The sequence below is a fragment of the Coregonus clupeaformis genome, unplaced genomic scaffold (genome assembly GCF_020615455.1).
Source record: "Coregonus clupeaformis isolate EN_2021a unplaced genomic scaffold, ASM2061545v1 scaf0350, whole genome shotgun sequence".
In the NCBI taxonomy this organism is placed as follows: Eukaryota; Metazoa; Chordata; class Actinopteri; order Salmoniformes; family Salmonidae; genus Coregonus; species Coregonus clupeaformis.
The window spans coordinates 319,240-337,500 of NW_025533805.1; the positions used below are offsets into that span (position 1 = coordinate 319,240).

General features: G+C 44.7%; 1 protein-coding gene across 1 annotated transcript in view; it reads right to left on the bottom strand.

The window, feature by feature from the left end:
* LOC121556697 (fibroblast growth factor receptor 3) overlaps window positions 1-18,261 on the bottom strand; it is a gene marked incomplete at its 5' end in the record, with an annotated part of 202,654 nt that overhangs the window by 106,311 nt on the left and 78,082 nt on the right. The window contains one exon of the mRNA XM_045215005.1: window positions 6,267-6,457. Within this exon, the coding sequence (XP_045070940.1) occupies window positions 6,267-6,457 (191 nt within the window). The remainder of the gene's footprint in view (window positions 1-6,266; window positions 6,458-18,261) is intronic.

Sequence of the window (18,261 nt, forward strand, 5' to 3'; positions counted from 1 at the left end):
AAAGCCTGTGTGTCTACAGTGTATTCGGAAAGTATTCTGACCCCTTGACTTTTCCCACATTTTGTTACGTTACAGCCTTATTCTAAAATGGATAAAATTACATTTTTTCCTCACAATACCACATAAGGACAAAGAGAAAACAGTTTTTGCAAAAACAGAAATACCTTACTTACATAAGTACTCAGACCCTTTGCTATGAGACTCGAAATTGAGCTCAGGTGCATCCTGTTTCCATTTATCATTCTTGAGATGTTTCTATAACTTGATTGGAGTACACCTGTGGTAAATTCAATTGATTGGACACGATTTGGAAAGGCACACACCAGTCTATATAAGGTCCCACAGTTGACAGTGCATGTCAGAGCAAAAACCAAGCCATGAGGTCGAAGGAATTGTCTGTAGAGCTCCGAGACAGGATTGTGTTGAGGCACAGATCTGGGGAAGGGTACCAAAAAACTTCTGCAGCATTGAAGGTCCCCAAGAACACAGTGGCCTCCATCATTATTAAATGTAAGAAGTTTGGAACCACCAAGACTCTTCTTATAGCTGGCTGCCCGGCCAAACTGAGCAATCAGGGGGAGAAGGGCCTTGGCCAAGGAGGTGACCAAGAACCCAATGGTCACTCTGACAGAGCTCCAGAGTTCCTATGTGGGGATGGAAGAACCTTCCAGAAGGACAACCATCTCTGTAGCACTCCACCAATCAGGTCTTTATGGTAAAGTGGCCAGATGGAAGCCACTCCTCAGTAAAAGGCAGATGACAGCCCAATTGGAGTTTGCCAAAAGGCACCTAAAGGACTCTCAGACCATAAGAAACAAGATTCTCTGGTCTGATGAAACCAAGATTGAACTTTTGGCCTGAACGCCAAGCGCCACGTCTGGAGGAAACCTGGCACCATCCTTACGGTGAAGCATGGTGGCGGCAGCAGCATCCTGCTGTGGGGATGTTTTTCAGCGGCAGGGACTGGGAGACTAGTCAGGATCAAGGGAAAGATGAACAGAGCAAAGTAAAGAGAGATCCTTGTTGAAAACCTGCTCCAGAGCGCTCAGGACATCAGACTGGGGCGAAGGTTCACCTTCCAACAGGACAATGACCGCACACAGCCAAGACAACGCAGGAGTGGTTTCGGGACAAGTCTCTGAATGTCCTTGAGTGGCCCAGCCAGAGCCCAGACTTGAACCCGATCTAACAACTCTGGAGAGACCTGAAAATAGCTGTGCAGCGACGCTCCCCATCCAACCTGACAGAGCTTGAGAGGATCTGCAGAGAAGAATGGGAGAAACTCCCCAAATACAGGTGTGCTAAGCTTGTAGCGTCATACCCAAGAAAACACAAGGCTGTAATCGCTGCCAAAGGTGCTTCAACAAAGTACTGAGTAAAGGGTCTGAATAAATGTGATAAATCTCTAAAAAAAAACTGTTTTTGCTCTTCCAAGTATGGCCTGCAAATATTTAAGTAGTAGTATTTCAAAAGCTGAAATGTCCATATCAGTTTGCAGTCTACATTTACATTACATTTTAGTAGACTCTCTTATCCAGAGCGACTTACAGTTAGTGCATACATTATTTTATTTCATACCGGACCCCCATGGGAATCGAACCCACAACCCTGCCGGCCATTCCCTCCCATACCCTGGACGACGCTGGGCCAATTGTGCACCACCCCATGGGTGGATTCGAACCAGGATCTCTAGTGGCACAGCCTTAGACCACTGCTCCACTCGGGAGTCTAAATGTTTCTTGAACCAATTAGTGATTTAAGACCAATTGCTGCTCTGGAAGCCTTCATGACCACTTGGCTGCTACCACCGTTTCTTTAAAGAAAATGGACAATTACATCGCTCTGATGGAAAGAGGAATTGGTGTGTCTTCTTCAACCTACTACCTTGCTGCAAAGAGCCTTAGCGTGACCCTGGACAACACCCTGTTATTCTCCGCTAACATCAAGGCGGTGACCCGATCCTGTAGGTTCATACTCTACAACATTCGCAGAGTACGACCCTGCCTTACACAGGAAGCGGCACAGGTCCTAATCCAGGCACTTGTCATCTCCCGTCTGGATTACTGCAACTCGCTGTTGGCTGAGCTCCCTGCCTGTGCCATTAAACCACTACAACTCATCCAGAACGCCGCAGCCCGTCTGGTGTTCAACCTTCCCAAGTTCTCTCACGTCACCCCGCTCCTCCGCACACTCCACTGGCTTCCAGTTGAAGCTAGCATCTGCTACAAGACCATGGTGCTTGCCTACGGAGCTGTGAGGGGAACGGCACCTCCGTACCTTCAGGCTCTGATCAGACCCTACACCCAAACGAGGGCATTGCAGTCATCCACCTCTGGCCTGCTGGCCCCCCTACCTCTACGGAAGCACAGTTCCCGCTCAGCCCAGTCAAAACTGTTCGCTGCTCTGGCACCCCAATGGTGGAACAAGCTCCCTCACGACGCCAGGACAGCGGAGTCACTCACCACCTTCTGGAGACACTTGAAACCCCACCTCTTTAAGGAATACCTGGGATAGGATAAAGTAATCCTTCTACCCCCCCCCTTACCCCAACCCCCCAAAAAAAGATATATATATATATATTGTAAAGTGGATGTCCCACTGGCTATCATAAGTTGAATGCACCAATTTGTAAGTCACTCTGGATAAGAGCGTCTGCTAAATGATGAAAATGTATGTAATGTATAGAGCTCCAGTCAGTTTTAGAATGGGTAACTAGAAAATCGAATCAAATTGTATTTGTCACATGCGCCGAATACAACAGGTGTAGACCTTACCGTGAAATGCTTACTTACAAGCCCTTAACCAACAATGCAGTTCAAGAAAGTAAAAAAAAAATCAATCAATCAAAAAGTAACCCTAGAAAATTACATAACAATAACGAGGCTATATACAAGGGGCACCTGTACCAAGTCAATGTGCGGGGGTACAGGTTAGTCGAGGTAATTTGTAAAGTGACTATGCATAGATAATAAACAGCGAGTAGCAGCAGTGTAAAAACAAAGAGGGGGGGGGGGAGGGGGTCAATGTAAATAGGCCATTTGATTAATTGCTCAGCAGTCTTAGAAGCTGTTAAGGTGCCATCCATCATTCCTTCAATTCTGACCAGTTTCCCAGTCCCTGCCGATGAAAAACATCCCCACAGCATGATGCTGCCACCACCATGCTTCACTGTGGGGATGGTGTTCTCGGGGTGATGAGAGGTGTTGGGTTTGCACCAGACATAGCGTTTTCCTTGATGGCCAAAAAGCTCAATTTTAGTCTCATCTGACCAGAGTACCTTCTTCCATATGTTTGGGGAGTCTCCCACATGCCTTTTGGTGAACACCAAACAGGTTTGCTTATTTTTTTCTTTAAGCAATGGTTTTTTTCTGGCCACTCTTCCGTAAAGTCCAGCTCTGTGGAATGTACGGCTTAAAGTGGTCCTATGGATAGATACTCCAATCTCCGCTGTGGAGCTTTGCAGCTCCTTCAGGGTTATCTTTGGTTTCTTTGTTGCCTCTCTGATTAATGCCCTCCTTGCCTGGTCCGTGAGTTTTGGTGGGCGGCCCTCTCTTGACAGGTTTGTTGTGGTGCCATATTCTTTCCATCTTTTAATAATGGATTTAATGGTGCTCCGTGGGATGTTCAAAGTTTCGAGTATTTTTTTATAACCCAACCATGATCTGTACTTCTCCACAAATGTGTCCCTGACCTGTTTGGAGAGCTCCTTGGTCTTCATGGTGCCGCTTTCTTGGTGATGCCCCTTGCTTAGTGGTGTTGCAGACTCTGGGTCCTTTCAGAGCAGGTGTATATATACTGAGATCATGTGACAGATCATGTGACACTTAGATTGCACACAGGTGGACTTTATTTAACTAATTATGTGACTTCTGAAGGTAATTGGTTGCGCCAGATCTTATTTAGGGGTTTCATAGCAAAGGGGGTGAATACATATGCACGCACCACTTTTCAGTTATTTATTTTTTAGAATTATTTGAAACAAGTTATTTTTTACATTTCACTTCACCAATTTGGACTATTTTGTGTATGTCCATTACATGCAATTGTAATGCAACAAAATAGGAAAAATGCCAAGGGGGATAAATTATTTTGCAAGGCACTGTATGTATTATGTCAAGTTTCATGTAGAAGAAGATTTTTTGGTTAATGGGGATCCTAATAAATACCAAATACCAAAAAATGCATAGAACTGCACCATTTGTGAGCGGCTCGATTCGGTCTTATGTAGCAAAATTTGAAATTGTGTTTTTTACATTGGATAAAAGTAGAGACTCAGAGCTAGAAACTGGTATATCATACACTACAGTTGAGGAACAATGGGAAAGTAATTCTGCTTTGAAAGTTGATAAACTTGTAACCTCACTTTTGAGAAAATGTCCCTTGAATGTTTTGGTACCTACTGGAGAGCTCTTCTTTGTCTACACCCATTCAGCATCGTTCACACCCTTTTAAGCTTTAGCCCCACCCATCTCTTTAAGGATTCACGTGAGGCTATATACTAAACAACCAAAGATTTCAAGACTAAAGGCTAGTTTATACTACGGGTGTGTTCATAAATTTAATCTGGAGTGCCAGAGTGTGCTCTGGGCGTTCGTAAACTCAGAGCATTTTCTCTCTTGGAGCGCACACTGGACGCTCTGGCCGAAAAGTAGGGTTGATCTGAGCGTTCTGACCTAACAACAGCAGTCAAGCACCCAAGCTAACTGGCTAACGTTGGCTAGCTTGCTAGCTACTTCCAGACACAAATGAGAGAACAGCTCACTCTGACCATTTTACTTGCCCTAGCAGAGGTGGTTAGGCTGTTTTTACGTTATCCAGAGCGTTGGTGACTGCAACTGTGCTGCTGGCAACAATTTAATTACACTTTTTTTGACAACGTTTACTGACACTGGCCATATTAAAATCAAATCAAACATTAGAATGGGTGTTGAGCGTTCAAAAATGTGTCAGTTATTCTGTCTATCGACAGTTGTCGCAGTGACATCATAAACATTCTATTGAAATAGTTACTTGCATAGTGGAGTCTTTTGTTTAGACATGTAGCTAGCTAGCTAAACAATGAACCATAATCCCAACTCATAATGTTACTACCCTGCATGAATCTGCAGGTAGCTAACCAACTAGGTTCAATGTTAGCTAGCTAACATTAGATTATAACTAGCAATGCAAATGGCTCTGAGATACAAATAATATTACTACACAGATCATACATGTAATGTTAGCTAGCTAGTCAGCCAGCTAACGTTAGCTAGCTAGCTAACAGTACACTTTAACTTGAAATGAAAACGACTTTGACAAAATTAGAAACGTGTAATATCTGAAAATGTAGCTAGCTAGACTCTCTTACCCGTATACATGGATGGACACTTCTCTCTCTCTGTCATGGATGCCATGGTTGCCCTTAGTTTGAAGATGTAATCCGGAGCCTTCTGTGTTCTCTTTTCGACTCCGTCTGCATATTTGCAATCAAACGCCAGAATTTTCTCCCTCTCCTTAGCTATCATACTTTAATTCCACTGATTTCAAAACTCGGTCTTCCAGAAAGTGGAGAGCAACACTTATGCAGTTCTACTACGTGAGATCTTTCAAAGAAGCTACGTTAGAAAGGATTACCTACACATACTGACCAGCTCATATTATAGACAGAAGCGTGCTACATGGCAGTCCAATCCGAACTCATCTCTTGGCATGTCCAGCCCACTCAATATCTCAGCCAATCATGGCTAGCGGGAAGGTCGCTGTCTTTTTCCATGGCTAAACCAACTAGGCTCGTAATCTAACCATTTTATTCGTATTTACAGATGGCATACAAGTTTGTTATTAAGGCACATGAAAGTTCACATGTTCCAGAAGGCATTTCTGCCAAAAAAGTTACGTTCAAATGGCACTCCTGTGAAGTAGTGACGCGTGACATATGCCTAGTTTCTTGAAATGAGTCACATTTGATCTATCCCTATCAGTAATAGAGGAAGGAGAAGAAATTGGAATTACTTTTCCAAGGTTAGCACCATAGGGCCTGAGGCCGCAGCCAATGTCAAAATGAGGTACTCTCAGAGTAACCAATGATGGAATGCAACTAGGGTGCAAAATTCCACAAACTTTTCCAAAATTCCAAGTTTTTCCAGAAATCCCGGTTTGAAGATTCATGAAATCAGGATGGAATAAGCAGGAATTCTGGAATTGTCCTACCAGGATTTCTGGAAAACCCAGGAATTTGGAGAAAGTAAAGATTTTTGCAACCCTACCATGACCAGTATGCCACCCACCTTCTGTGAGGCCAGGTACTCCATGCCTCGTGCCACCTGGTAGGCACAGGACACCAGGTCTTTAAAGGTGAGCTGCTCGTCAGGGATCTTACAGGTGTCGAAGGAGTAGTCCATCCCCGGGGGCCGACGGGCTCTCAGGTACTCCCTCAGGTTCCCTTTAGACGCGTACTCCACCAGCACGTACAGGGGACCTGGGGAATAGATAATATAGATACACTATATATACAAAAGTATGTGGACACCCCTTCAAATTAGTGGATTCGGCTATTTCAGCCACACCCGTTGCTGACAGGCAGTGGTGGAAAAAGTACTCAATTATCATACTTGAGTAAAAGTAAATGATACCTTAATAGAAAATGACTCAAGTAAAATGAAAGTCACCCAGTAAAATACTACTTGAGTAAAAGTCTAAAAGTATTTGGTATTTTAAATATACTTAAGTATCAAAAGTAAATGTAATTGCTAAAATATACTTCCAAATTCCTCATATAGAGTGCCTTCGGAAAATATTCAGACCCCTTGACTTTTTCCACATTTTGTTACAGCCTTATTCTAAAATTGATTAAATTGTTTCCCCCCCTCATCAATCTACACACAATACCCCATAATGACAAAGCAAAAACAGGTTTTTAGAATATTTTGCAAATTTATAAAAATAATACATTTACATAAGTATTCAGACCCTAAACTCAGTACTTTGTTGAAGCACCTTTGGCAGTGATTACAGCATCAATTCTTCTTGGGTATGACACTACAAGCTTGGCACACCTGTATTTGGGGAGTTTCTCCCATTCTTCTCTGCAGATCCTCTCAAGCTCTGTCAGGTTGATTGGGGAGTGTTGCTGCACAGCTATTTTCAGGTTTCTCCAGAGATGTTCGATCGGGTTCATGTCTGGGCTCTGGCTGGGCCACTCAAGGACATTCAGAGGCTTGTCCCAAAGCCACTCCTGCGTTGTCTTGGCTGTGTGCTTAGGGTCGTTGTCCTGTTGGAAGGCGAACCTTCGCCCCAGTCTGAGGTCTTGAGTGCTCTGGAGCAGGTTTTCATCAAGGATCTCCCTGTACTTTGCTCCGTTCATCTTTCCCTCGATCCTGACTAGTCTCCCAGTCCCTGCCACTGAAAAACATCCCCACAGCATGATGCTGCCACCACCATGCTTCGCGGTAGGGATGGTGCCAGGTTTCCTCCAGACGTGACACTTGGCATTCAGGCCAAAGAGTTCAATCTTGGTTTCATCAGACCAGACAATCTTGTTTCTCATGGTCTAAGAGTCTTTAGGTGCATTTTGGCAAACTCCAAGCGGGCTGTCATGTGCCTTTTACAGGGGAGTGGCTTCCGTCTGGCCACTCTACCATAAAGGCCTGATTGGTGGAGTGCTGCAGAGATGGTTGTCCTTCTGGAAGGTTCTCCTATCTCCACAGAGGAACTCTGGAGCTCTAGAACCCACTGGGTTCTTAGTCACTTCCCTGACCAAGGCCCTTCTCCCCCGATTGCTCAGTTTGGAAAAGTCATGGTGGTTCCCAACTTCTTCCATTTAAGGATGGTGGAGGCCACTGTGTTCTTAGGGACCTTCAATTCTGCAGAAATGTTTTGGTACCCTTCCCCAGATCTGTGCCTCGACACAATCCTGTCTCGGAGCTCTACGGACAATTCCTTCGACCTCATGGCTTGGTTTTTGCTCTGACATTCACTGTCAACTGTGGGATAAATAAATTGGTCATTTAGCAGACGCTCTTATCCAGAGCGACTTACAGGAGCAATTAGTGTTAAGTGCCTTGCTCAAGGGCACATCGACAGGTTTTTCACCTAGTCAGCTCAGGGATTAGAACCAGCGATCTTTCGGTTACTGGCACAACGCTCTTAACCACTAAGCTACCTGCCGCCCCATCTTATATAGACAGTTGTGTGCCTTTCCAAATCATGTCCAATCAATATAATTTACCACAGGTGGACCCCAATCAAGGAGTAGACACATCTTAAGGATGATCAATGGAAAAAGGATACACCTGAGCTCAATTTTGAGTCTTATAACAAAGGGTCTGAATAGTGATGTATAGAAGGTATTTTTTTATGTGAGCAAACATTTCGAAAAACTTGTTTTCGCTTTGTCATTCTGCAGCGATAAGCCATCCCATCTGGTTTGCGCTTAGTGGGACTGTCATTTGTTTTTCAACAGGACAATGACCCAAAACACACCTCCAGGCTGTGTAAGGGCTATTTGACCAAGAAGGAGAGTGATGGAGTGCTGCATCAGATGACCTGGCCTCCACAATCACCCGACCTCAACCCAATTGAGATGGTTTGGGATGAGTTGGACCGCAGAGTGAAGGGAAAGCAGCCAACAAATGCTCAGCATAGTTGGGAACTTCAAGACTGTTGGAAAAGCATTCCTCATGAAGCTGGTTGAGAGAATGCCAAGAGTGTGCAAAGCTGTCATCAAGGCAAAGGGTGGCTACTTTGAAGAATCTAAAATCTAAAATATATTTTGATTTGTTTAACACTTTGTTGGACTCCATATGTGCTATTGTAACAGGTCAAAGAATTACAGATTTTTGCAACCGTTCATTTTCTATTTTTTATTTTATTTTGTGAGTTGATTTCACCAAAATATTGTATTGTTCAGCATTTCGTGTAGTCTACAGATATTGGGAGAGTTAGTTGTGTAAGTGCGCCCTCTAGAGTTGGTTATATGCGGAGGGATGTTGTGCTTTTCTCAGTCTGCATTGTATTCGGCTGGGAGAGGTACGTGTTCACTTCGGCGTGACATAAACTTGATATACCTGTTAAAACTAAAATGTTTCAGTGCACATAGTAACTTGTATGTATATTATATGATGAGTGTACGTACATTTAATCAAGCTGTGTCGTGAATATAGCCATTTTTGAGAGTTGAGAAATTGCTAACTTAGCTAACCTCGTGTTCTGTTTAGCTGTAAGTTAGCAATCATCATTCTATCCTCTTGTGACGAAGCTCACGTTGTTCTTTTTATGTTAGGCGGATTCTGGTCGAGGGTAGAGTGTTGAACATTTTCTCTCTTTGATGTTGAACAGGTATGTATTCCCTATATCAGGTTAAAAATGTGTTCATTTAAAATGTTTTCATGTATTGATTAGTGTTTAATGGCACTGAAAAGCTCAAATGTGAAGGATTACATGTTGCTTCGTGCATATTACTGTATGTATTACCTGTTTGAAAGATGGTTTATGTCATGTTGCACAGTATTAATATAAAGGCTAAAAGCTCAGAGTTTTTGGCAGAGATAACATGAATATGACACATACATAAGATATACACCAGATGCAATGTTTATTTTCCAATGATGTTGTATTTTATTCCTTGTATTTTTGAATGTGATTATACTGAGTCTGCATTGTATTCGGCTGGGAGAGGCGGATTCTGGTCGAGGGTAGAGTGTTGAACATTTTCTCTCTTTGATGTTGAACAGATTGAGAGAGTTGTACACAATAAAGTGCCTTCAAGTACGCCAGCGTCTTGTCTTCAGTGCACCGGAACACAACGCAGTAGTCGGCAACGAACAGACCGAGCCGGCTACATTGGTGCCGTGACCCGGATATCTTCGCTTCAGATCATCGCCAGGGTGATCGCCGGTGGTTGCTGTGACAAGTAGGAACCTCTTCGAACGTTGACAAGTAGAAGGGCAAACATTAATGTGTAAATTGTAGCTCTTAATTGCTTACCTCAGCTACTTCTATCATTGTACAATTTTTTTTCATATTCACATGTTTTGGTGATTCACATATCATTACCATAGTCTATTACAACTTTCTATTTAAAAAAAAATAAAAAAAATGGCTGATGGCAAGGATGCGCAGACACCATTTAGTGTTGGAGATGCTGCAGGGGTAAGCCTGGGGAGGGGCAGGTTTATGAGTATGGTGGAGAGCACGCCGGTTAGGGGTGCTGGTATACTAGGCAGACCTGTACTCTCGTCCACACGCTTACGCACTGATGAATATTCCCCGCACCACACATGCGTAGCTTAGGAGATGCTCCAGACATTGCAAGCAGCGTTAGTTCAGTGGGCTGTCCTGCATTTTCATACACTCACACCCAAACAGATGAACATTCTCCACGTCAGCCAGTGTCTAGTTCACATGTGAGTTCTGCAGACCTAGGGAGTCTCATCACACAGTTAGCTCATGAAATAGGAGAGAACATTGCTAGCCAATTACAGAGATCTGTTGGTAGTGCAGATAACCAAACCACTCCTACGCCTAGCCTGAACTTAGGATATGGACAGTCTGATTTGAACATGACAGGAGTAAAGTTAGTCATGAAGACAGATGTCAAAGAGCCGCCGTACTTCAGGGGTGATGGAACAGACAAACACACAGTGCATGAGTGGGAAGAGATTATGAGCGTTTACCTGAATAAGAGGGGTGTACACCCGCAAGAGCACTCCCAGGAGATAATGTCAAGACTAATGGGAAAGGCTAGAGACATTGTTAAAGTTACCCTGCGCAGTATGCCATCGCTGCAGCCAGCTGAGAACTCCAAGCTCGTCTTTGATATTCTGAAACAACATTTCAGTGAGTTAACCTACTCCTCTATGCCTTTAGCAGATTTCTATAACACACTTCCTCTGGCTGGAGAAAGTCCCATGGACTATTGGATACGCTTGAACAAGGCTGTGGATGTCGCAGATGAGTGTCTGAGAAGGCAGGGGCGAAACATTGAGGACCCCTCTCACGAAGTCACAATGATGCTGGTGAAACACTGTCCCGACCCCGCTCTTACAAGTGTCCTAAAGTGCAAAACAGCTGAAAAGTGGACAGCAAATGAGATTCATGAACACCTCGTTGAACATCAGAGAGAGGCTAGAACAATGTGTCAAGCCAAATCTTATCGGCCAAAGAACATTGGTGCACATGCTCAGGCATTAACCACAGAGACAGTCGCTGCTGAAAACCCAACAGACCTTACTGGTTACCCAAAGGCAATGGGGCTTCCATCCTCTCCTCAGACAGAGAGCATCTGCATGCAGTCTCTCATTGGCTTGCTGGACCGTGTGCTAGAGCAGACGGCACACACAACAGCAGTCGTGCCACCAAGCAGGGGGCCAGCAGCCATTGTTCAGAGTAGATGTAAAGTCTGTCAGTCTGCCGAACATTCAACTACTGCACACTGTAGACAGGCGAACCTCTGTATGGGCTGTTACAAGCCCGGCCACTGGAAGAGAGAATGCCAACAGCGCCGGCCAAGAATTAACGCTCAGCCACAGTTAGCGCACATACCACCTAACTCGGAGCAAGGTGGCGCCAGTTTAAACTAGATAGCTCACATACGGAAAGGGGATGTGTGAGCGTTGAAGATTCAACCCTTGAAAAAAGTGAAGAATTGAAGGAAATGTATGTCAATGTCTGTAAAGCAATGTCTGATAATTGCACGGTAATTGTTCAGAATATTCACAGAGTTGAGACGTTCAGTGAGTTATTTCACGCACCGGTGACAGTTAATGGCTGTGCTCAGTTGCAAGGGCTCCTCGATACAGGCTCAATGGCCTGCACGATAAGTGAAGAGGCAGAGCAGAGACTACTATCGGATAGCGTCTTGACCCCACATCAAGAACTCTCACAGCATATCATCCTTGTTGGCTGTGGAGGAGTACAAGTGCGCCCCAAGTGCATGTATGACATGGAACTAAGTCTGTATGGGGTAAAGTGCATGGTCCCAGTTCTGGTGATCACTGGTCAGAAAGACGACATAATAGTAGGCACCAACATGTTGAAACATGTACTGCATCAGCTGAAAAACGAGAACAGTTATTGGACACTTATCTCGAGCAACACAAAAGGGTCTCCAGATGGCGAACAGTTTCTAGAAATGATGACCAGTCTCACAAGATGGAGGGGTGAAGATGTCCCAGGAAAAGTAGGGACAGTGAAGCTAACTCAGGCGGTGACTCTCCTTCCCAAACAAGAGTACCTGCTGTGGGGAAGACTGCCAAGTAATATACCCAAGTCACCTGGGAGTACAGTTATGGTGGAGCCTACAACCTCCAGGTGTGTGCCTCGGGGCATTATGGTGGGGAGAGTGGTAACACCGCTATGGGGAGATGGCTGGACTCCCATGAAAGTCACTAATATCTCAGACAAACCACTCACACTGAAAAGGAACAGCAAGCTTGCGGACGTCTCTACTTGTGTTGCAGCTGAAGATCTCACACTGTTCCAGGGTTCCTGTCAGAGTGATGCTGGCTCTGTTGGAGTGACTCATGTGAAACAGGACAACAACGGTGACCTGAAAGACAGACTGCAGAAGTCTGGTCTAGGAAATGTCGACATTGATCATTGTGAAGCGAGCCCCTCCACCAAGCTCCAACTTGTGACATTGCTGGAGAAATATCAGGATATATTTTCAAAGCATAATCTTGACTGTGGAGAAGCCAAGGGCTTTGCCCATAGGATCCGCCTCACTGACGACCGTCCCTTCCGTCTTCCATATCGCAGAGTGCCGCCAGCCCACTATCAAAAGCTGCGCCAAGTTCTCACCGAGATGGAGGAACAGGAAATCATACGGAAATCAATGAGTGAATATGCTTCTCCACTCGTGATGGTTTGGAAGAAAAATGGCGACCTCCGGATATGCACAGACTTTCGATGGCTGAATGCAAGAACTATCAAGGATGCTCATCCTTTGCCCCATCAATCGGACTGCTTGGCTGCCCTTGGCGGTAATGCTGTCTTCAGCACCATGGACCTCACGTCTGGATTTTATAACTTGCCCATGCATGAGGAGGACAAAAAGTATACCGCCTTCACAACACCATTAGGCCTGCACGAGTATAACAGAATGCCACAGGGGCTTTGCAACAGTCCAGCGTCCTTCATGAGGATGATGATGAGTATCTTTGGCGATCTTAACTTCAGCAGTCTCTTGTGCTACCTAGATGATCTCTTGATATTTGCCCCCAACGAACAGCAGGCCCTCAGCAGATTAGAGGTTGTTTTCCAGAGGCTACGGGAGCACAATCTAAAGTTGAGTCCAAAAAAATGCCATCTGTTGCGGAGATCTGTGAAGTTTCTCGGACACATCGTTGACAGTGACGGTGTTGCTGTTGACTCAGAGAAGGTCGAGGTCATCACCAAAATGTCAAAGAGGGACTTGATGGAAGATGATGGCTGCACTCCTTCAGTTCGCAGAGTGAAGTCGTTCCTGGGGATGGTATTTTATTACCAACACTACATACCAAATTGCTCCTCCATCGCAAAACCCCTGTTTGCTCTCACAGCTGGCCAGAAACGGAGAGGAAAGGCCGGGAAGTACAGTCAGAATGCGGGAGTCTACAGAAAGCTCAAACCTGCGGATTGGACCCTTGACTGCGATTCCGCTTTCGCCCGGCCTTAAGGAGAAGCTCCTGAATTGTGTGGTCCTTAGCCATCCAGACTTTTCTAAGCCCTTGGTTTTGTCCATTGATGCGTCTCTTGATGGCCTTGGGGCAGTTCTGTCCCAGATACCAGAAGGAGAAACGAAGGCACGCCCGATCGCCTTTGCCAGCAAGACCCTCACTGGCTCACAAAAGAGGTATCCTGCTCACCGACTGGAGTTCTTGGCGCTCAAATGGAGTGTTTGTGAAAAATTCAGCCACTGGTTGAAAGGCCACACTTTTACAGTGTGGACCGACAATAATCCTTTGACCTATATAATGACCAAACCAAAACTTGACGCTTGCGAACAGAGGTGGGTGGCAAAGCTTTCCCCCTACACCTTCAGTATCAAACACATCCCTGGGGTAAAGAACATTGTGGCAGATGCCCTGAGTAGAGATCCGTTTGCTAAATCAGTGAGCCAAAGGTTGATCAGTGAGCCCTATGGAAGTCTTTTGGCCGAGGCGGAGGGAACCAAAGAGGAGAAAGTCCAAGATCTCTTCCGGAGTAAGACCCAGTGTCTCCAGGCACTTGATGCAGGGTGCTGTGTAACTATGGACCCCACTCAAGACAGGCTGGCTGGCAGTCAAGAACCCTCTCATGTGAAATCTGCTTGTGAAGCTCATGTAGAGTGGGAAAGGGGAGCAGAGATAAGAGCAACACAGTTTCTCAATGTTCTTCCCCAGGCGGTGCCCTCAGAACAAGACACACTTCCAGCCCTCTCCATCGGCGAGCTGAGGCACAGCCAGAAAATAGATCCAGTTATCAGGGAAGTCCTGCCACTCATTCAGAGGGGTGAGCCACCACCTAGGCGAGGGAGGAGGAGGTTAGCTCTTACGACCCAGACACTGTGCAAGCAGTGGCATCATCTAAAAGTCCAGGACGGAGTCCTATATAGGGTAACCAAAGACCCATTAAGCAGAGAGAAGAGGTATCAGTTTGTGCTGCCTGCTAGCTTGAAGGCCAAAGCTCTCGCAGGTGTGCATGACTTCGCTGGGCATCAAGGGCAGGCTAGGACAGCACACCTCGCCCGACAGCGTTTCTTCTGGCCGCAAATGGGAAGAGACATCAAGGAATATGTGAAATGCTGCCAACGCTGTATCCTTGCAAAGACCCCTGAACCAGCTGCCCGAGCTCCCTTGGAGAGCATTCGCACTTCGGCACCCATGGAGCTGGTGTGCATTGATTTTTGGAGTGCTGAGGACTCTAAGCAAAGATCTGTCGATGTGTTAGTCATAACAGACCACTTTACAAAATTGGCTCATGCCTTTCCCTGCGTAAACCAAACTGCAAAGCAAATAGCGAAGAAGTTATGGGATAACGTATTCTGCATCTACGGTTTCCCAGAGCGAATACATTCTGATCAAGGGGCCAATTTTGAAAGCAAACTCATAGCTGAACTCCTCAGCCTCACAGGGATTAAGAAAACACACACAACAGCATACCATCCCATGGGAAATGGGCAAACCGAAAGGTTCAATAGGACACTTGGCAGTATGTTGCGTGCCCTACCCCTGACAGCTAAGCAACACTGGGCCCAACAGATACAGACTTTGACTTTTGCGTATAATGCCACCACTCATGAAACAACTGGATATCCTCCATTCTATTTGATGTATGGTCGAGTGCCCAGACTCCCAGTAGACATGGTCTTCAAACAAGTCTTGAGGGATCCAGTCGTGGTGAATTATAAGACCTATGCAGAGAAACTGATGGCGAACCTCCATGTGGCTGCCGACATAGCTCAGCAGCATGCGAGGAAAGGACAGCAACATCAAGCTGATGGCTACAACAAGAGAGTTCGTGGAACCCACTTGAACGTTGGCGACCGAGTTTTGTTAGCTAATAAAGCAGAGAGAGGGAAGAGGAAGTTAGCGGATAAGTGGGAAGCCACTATGTATACCATCATAGACCGGAACCCTCAGACTCACGTTTACAAAGTCAGAGACGAAAGTGGGAAAACAAAAGTTGTTCATCGGAATTTGATGTTGGACGTGAGCTTCTTGCCCATGCCAGAACTAAGCGATGAAGAGACGAATGGAGCTGCCTCGGATGTGGCCAGTGAGTTTCAGCCTCCTTCTGTTGATGCTTTGAGTGGCCTAGCAGTAGACGCTTCTGAGGACCGTACATGTTCGTGGTTAAACGCATCCTCTGACTCTGAGTCTATTGGAGAAGCTGATGAGTCTGAGATGGAGAATGAGATGCCCCACTCTCTGTCCAGGAAGTCTGTTCAACTGACACCCACGAGAGCCCAGTCTAAAGAGGTCAGAGGCCAAGGGGAAAATGAATACTCACCTGTGAGAGACTTGTCGGATTCCAGTGACCCCCCTGATTTGCACATGACTGACACTGACTCTGTTGCCCCAATTGATGTTCCTGACTTAGATGAGACAGGGTCTTCGGACGTCAATTCACCTGTTACACTGATTGATAGTCAGATACCCCCTCAAGTACAAGGGTTTGAAAGTCAGGTTGTCAGAACACGTACTGGCAGGGTTGTTAAGGCAGTCGATCGCTTGATAGAGAACATGGTGCAAAACCACTCACCAAGGGTTTTGTTACAGGAGTCAGAAGGTCACTGTCTTTCCGTTCTTTATTTTAGATACATTTTTGAGATTAAGATATTTTTCTTTATTACCAGTAGTATGACCTGAGTCATGAGATGTTCATAATGGAGGGAAAGTGTTCCAAGATTTCATATGATGTATAAGGCATCATATTCACTAGAAGGGGCAGTAGCCTGATCAACTGCTGTTTTCTTTTAACTTACTTTGTAAGTAGCTTTATACGCTGTATATGGGAAATGGAGTCCCAGGGCTATCTTGGACCAAGTGGACAAGAGTTTTATTCTATATGTTTTTGGTTATTTTCCACCCTCGAAGTGTGAAGGATTTTGGTGAAATTAAAGAGGGGTGAATGTAACAGGTCAAAGAATTACAGATTTTTGCAACCGTTCATTTTCTATTTTTTATTTTATTTTGTGAGTTGATTTCACCAAAATATTGTATTGTTCAGCATTTCGTGTAGTCTACAGATATTGGGAGAGTTAGTTGTGTAAGTGCGCCCTCTAGAGTTGGTTATATGCGGAGGGATGTTGTGCTTTTCTCAGTCTGCATTGTATTCGGCTGGGAGAGGTACGTGTTCACTTCGGCGTGACATAAACTTGATATACCTGTTAAAACTAAAATGTTTCAGTGCACATAGTAACTTGTATGTATATTATATGATGAGTGTACGTACATTTAATCAAGCTGTGTCGTGAATATAGCCATTTTTGAGAGTTGAGAAATTGCTAACTTAGCTAACCTCGTGTTCTGTTTAGCTGTAAGTTAGCAATCATCATTCTATCCTCTTGTGACGAAGCTCACGTTGTTCTTTTATGTTAGGCGGATTCTGGTCGAGGGTAGAGTGTTGAACATTTTCTCTCTTTGATGTTGAACAGGTATGTATTCCCTATATCAGGTTAAAAATGTGTTCATTTAAAATGTTTTCATGTATTGATTAGTGTTTAATGGCACTGAAAAGCTCAAATGTGAAGGATTACATGTTGCTTCGTGCATATTACTGTATGTATTACCTGTTTGAAAGATGGTTTATGTCATGTTGCACAGTATTAATATAAAGGCTAAAAGCTCAGAGTTTTTGGCAGAGATAACATGAATATGACACATACATAAGATATACACCAGATGCAATGTTTATTTTCCAATGATGTTGTATTTTATTCCTTGTATTTTTGAATGTGATTATACTGAGTCTGCATTGTATTCGGCTGGGAGAGGCGGATTCTGGTCGAGGGTAGAGTGTTGAACATTTTCTCTCTTTGATGTTGAACAGATTGAGAGAGTTGTACACAATAAAGTGCCTTCAAGTACGCCAGCGTCTTGTCTTCAGTGCACCGGAACACAACGCAGTAGTCGGCAACGAACAGACCGCGCCGGCTACACTATTTCATAGTTTTGATGTATTCACTATTATTCTACAATGTAGAAAATAGTAAAAATAAAGAAAAACCCTTGAATAAGTAGGTGTTCTAAAACTTTTGACTGGTACTGTATATATTTTATATATTTACCCCCAAAATATATGGGGGATTGGAATTGATGCAGACAATTACATTGATGGAAGCCACAATATTAAAGCTGATCGATTGGTGAAGTCCATGGTCCCATCCTGCCTGGTGTCAACGGTACAGGCTGGTGGCGGTGGTGTACTGGTGTGGGGAATGCACACGTTAGGTCCATTGATACCAATTGAGCAACAAACGTTTCTGACACCTTGTAGAATAATTTCCCCAAAGAATTCAGGCTGTTCTGGAGGCAAAAGGGGTCCGACCCGGTACTAAACTCAGCAAAAAAAGAAACGTCCTCTCACTGTCAACTGCGTTTATTTTCAGCAAACTTAACATGTGTAAATATTTGTATGAACATAACAAGATTCAACAACTGAGACATAAACTGAACAGGTTCCACAGACATGTGACTAACAGAAATTGAATAATGTGTCCCTGAACAAAGGGGGGGAGGGTCAAAATCAAAAGTAACAGTCAGTATCTGGTGTGGCCACCAGCTGCATTAAGTACTGCAGTGCATCTCCTCCTCATGGACT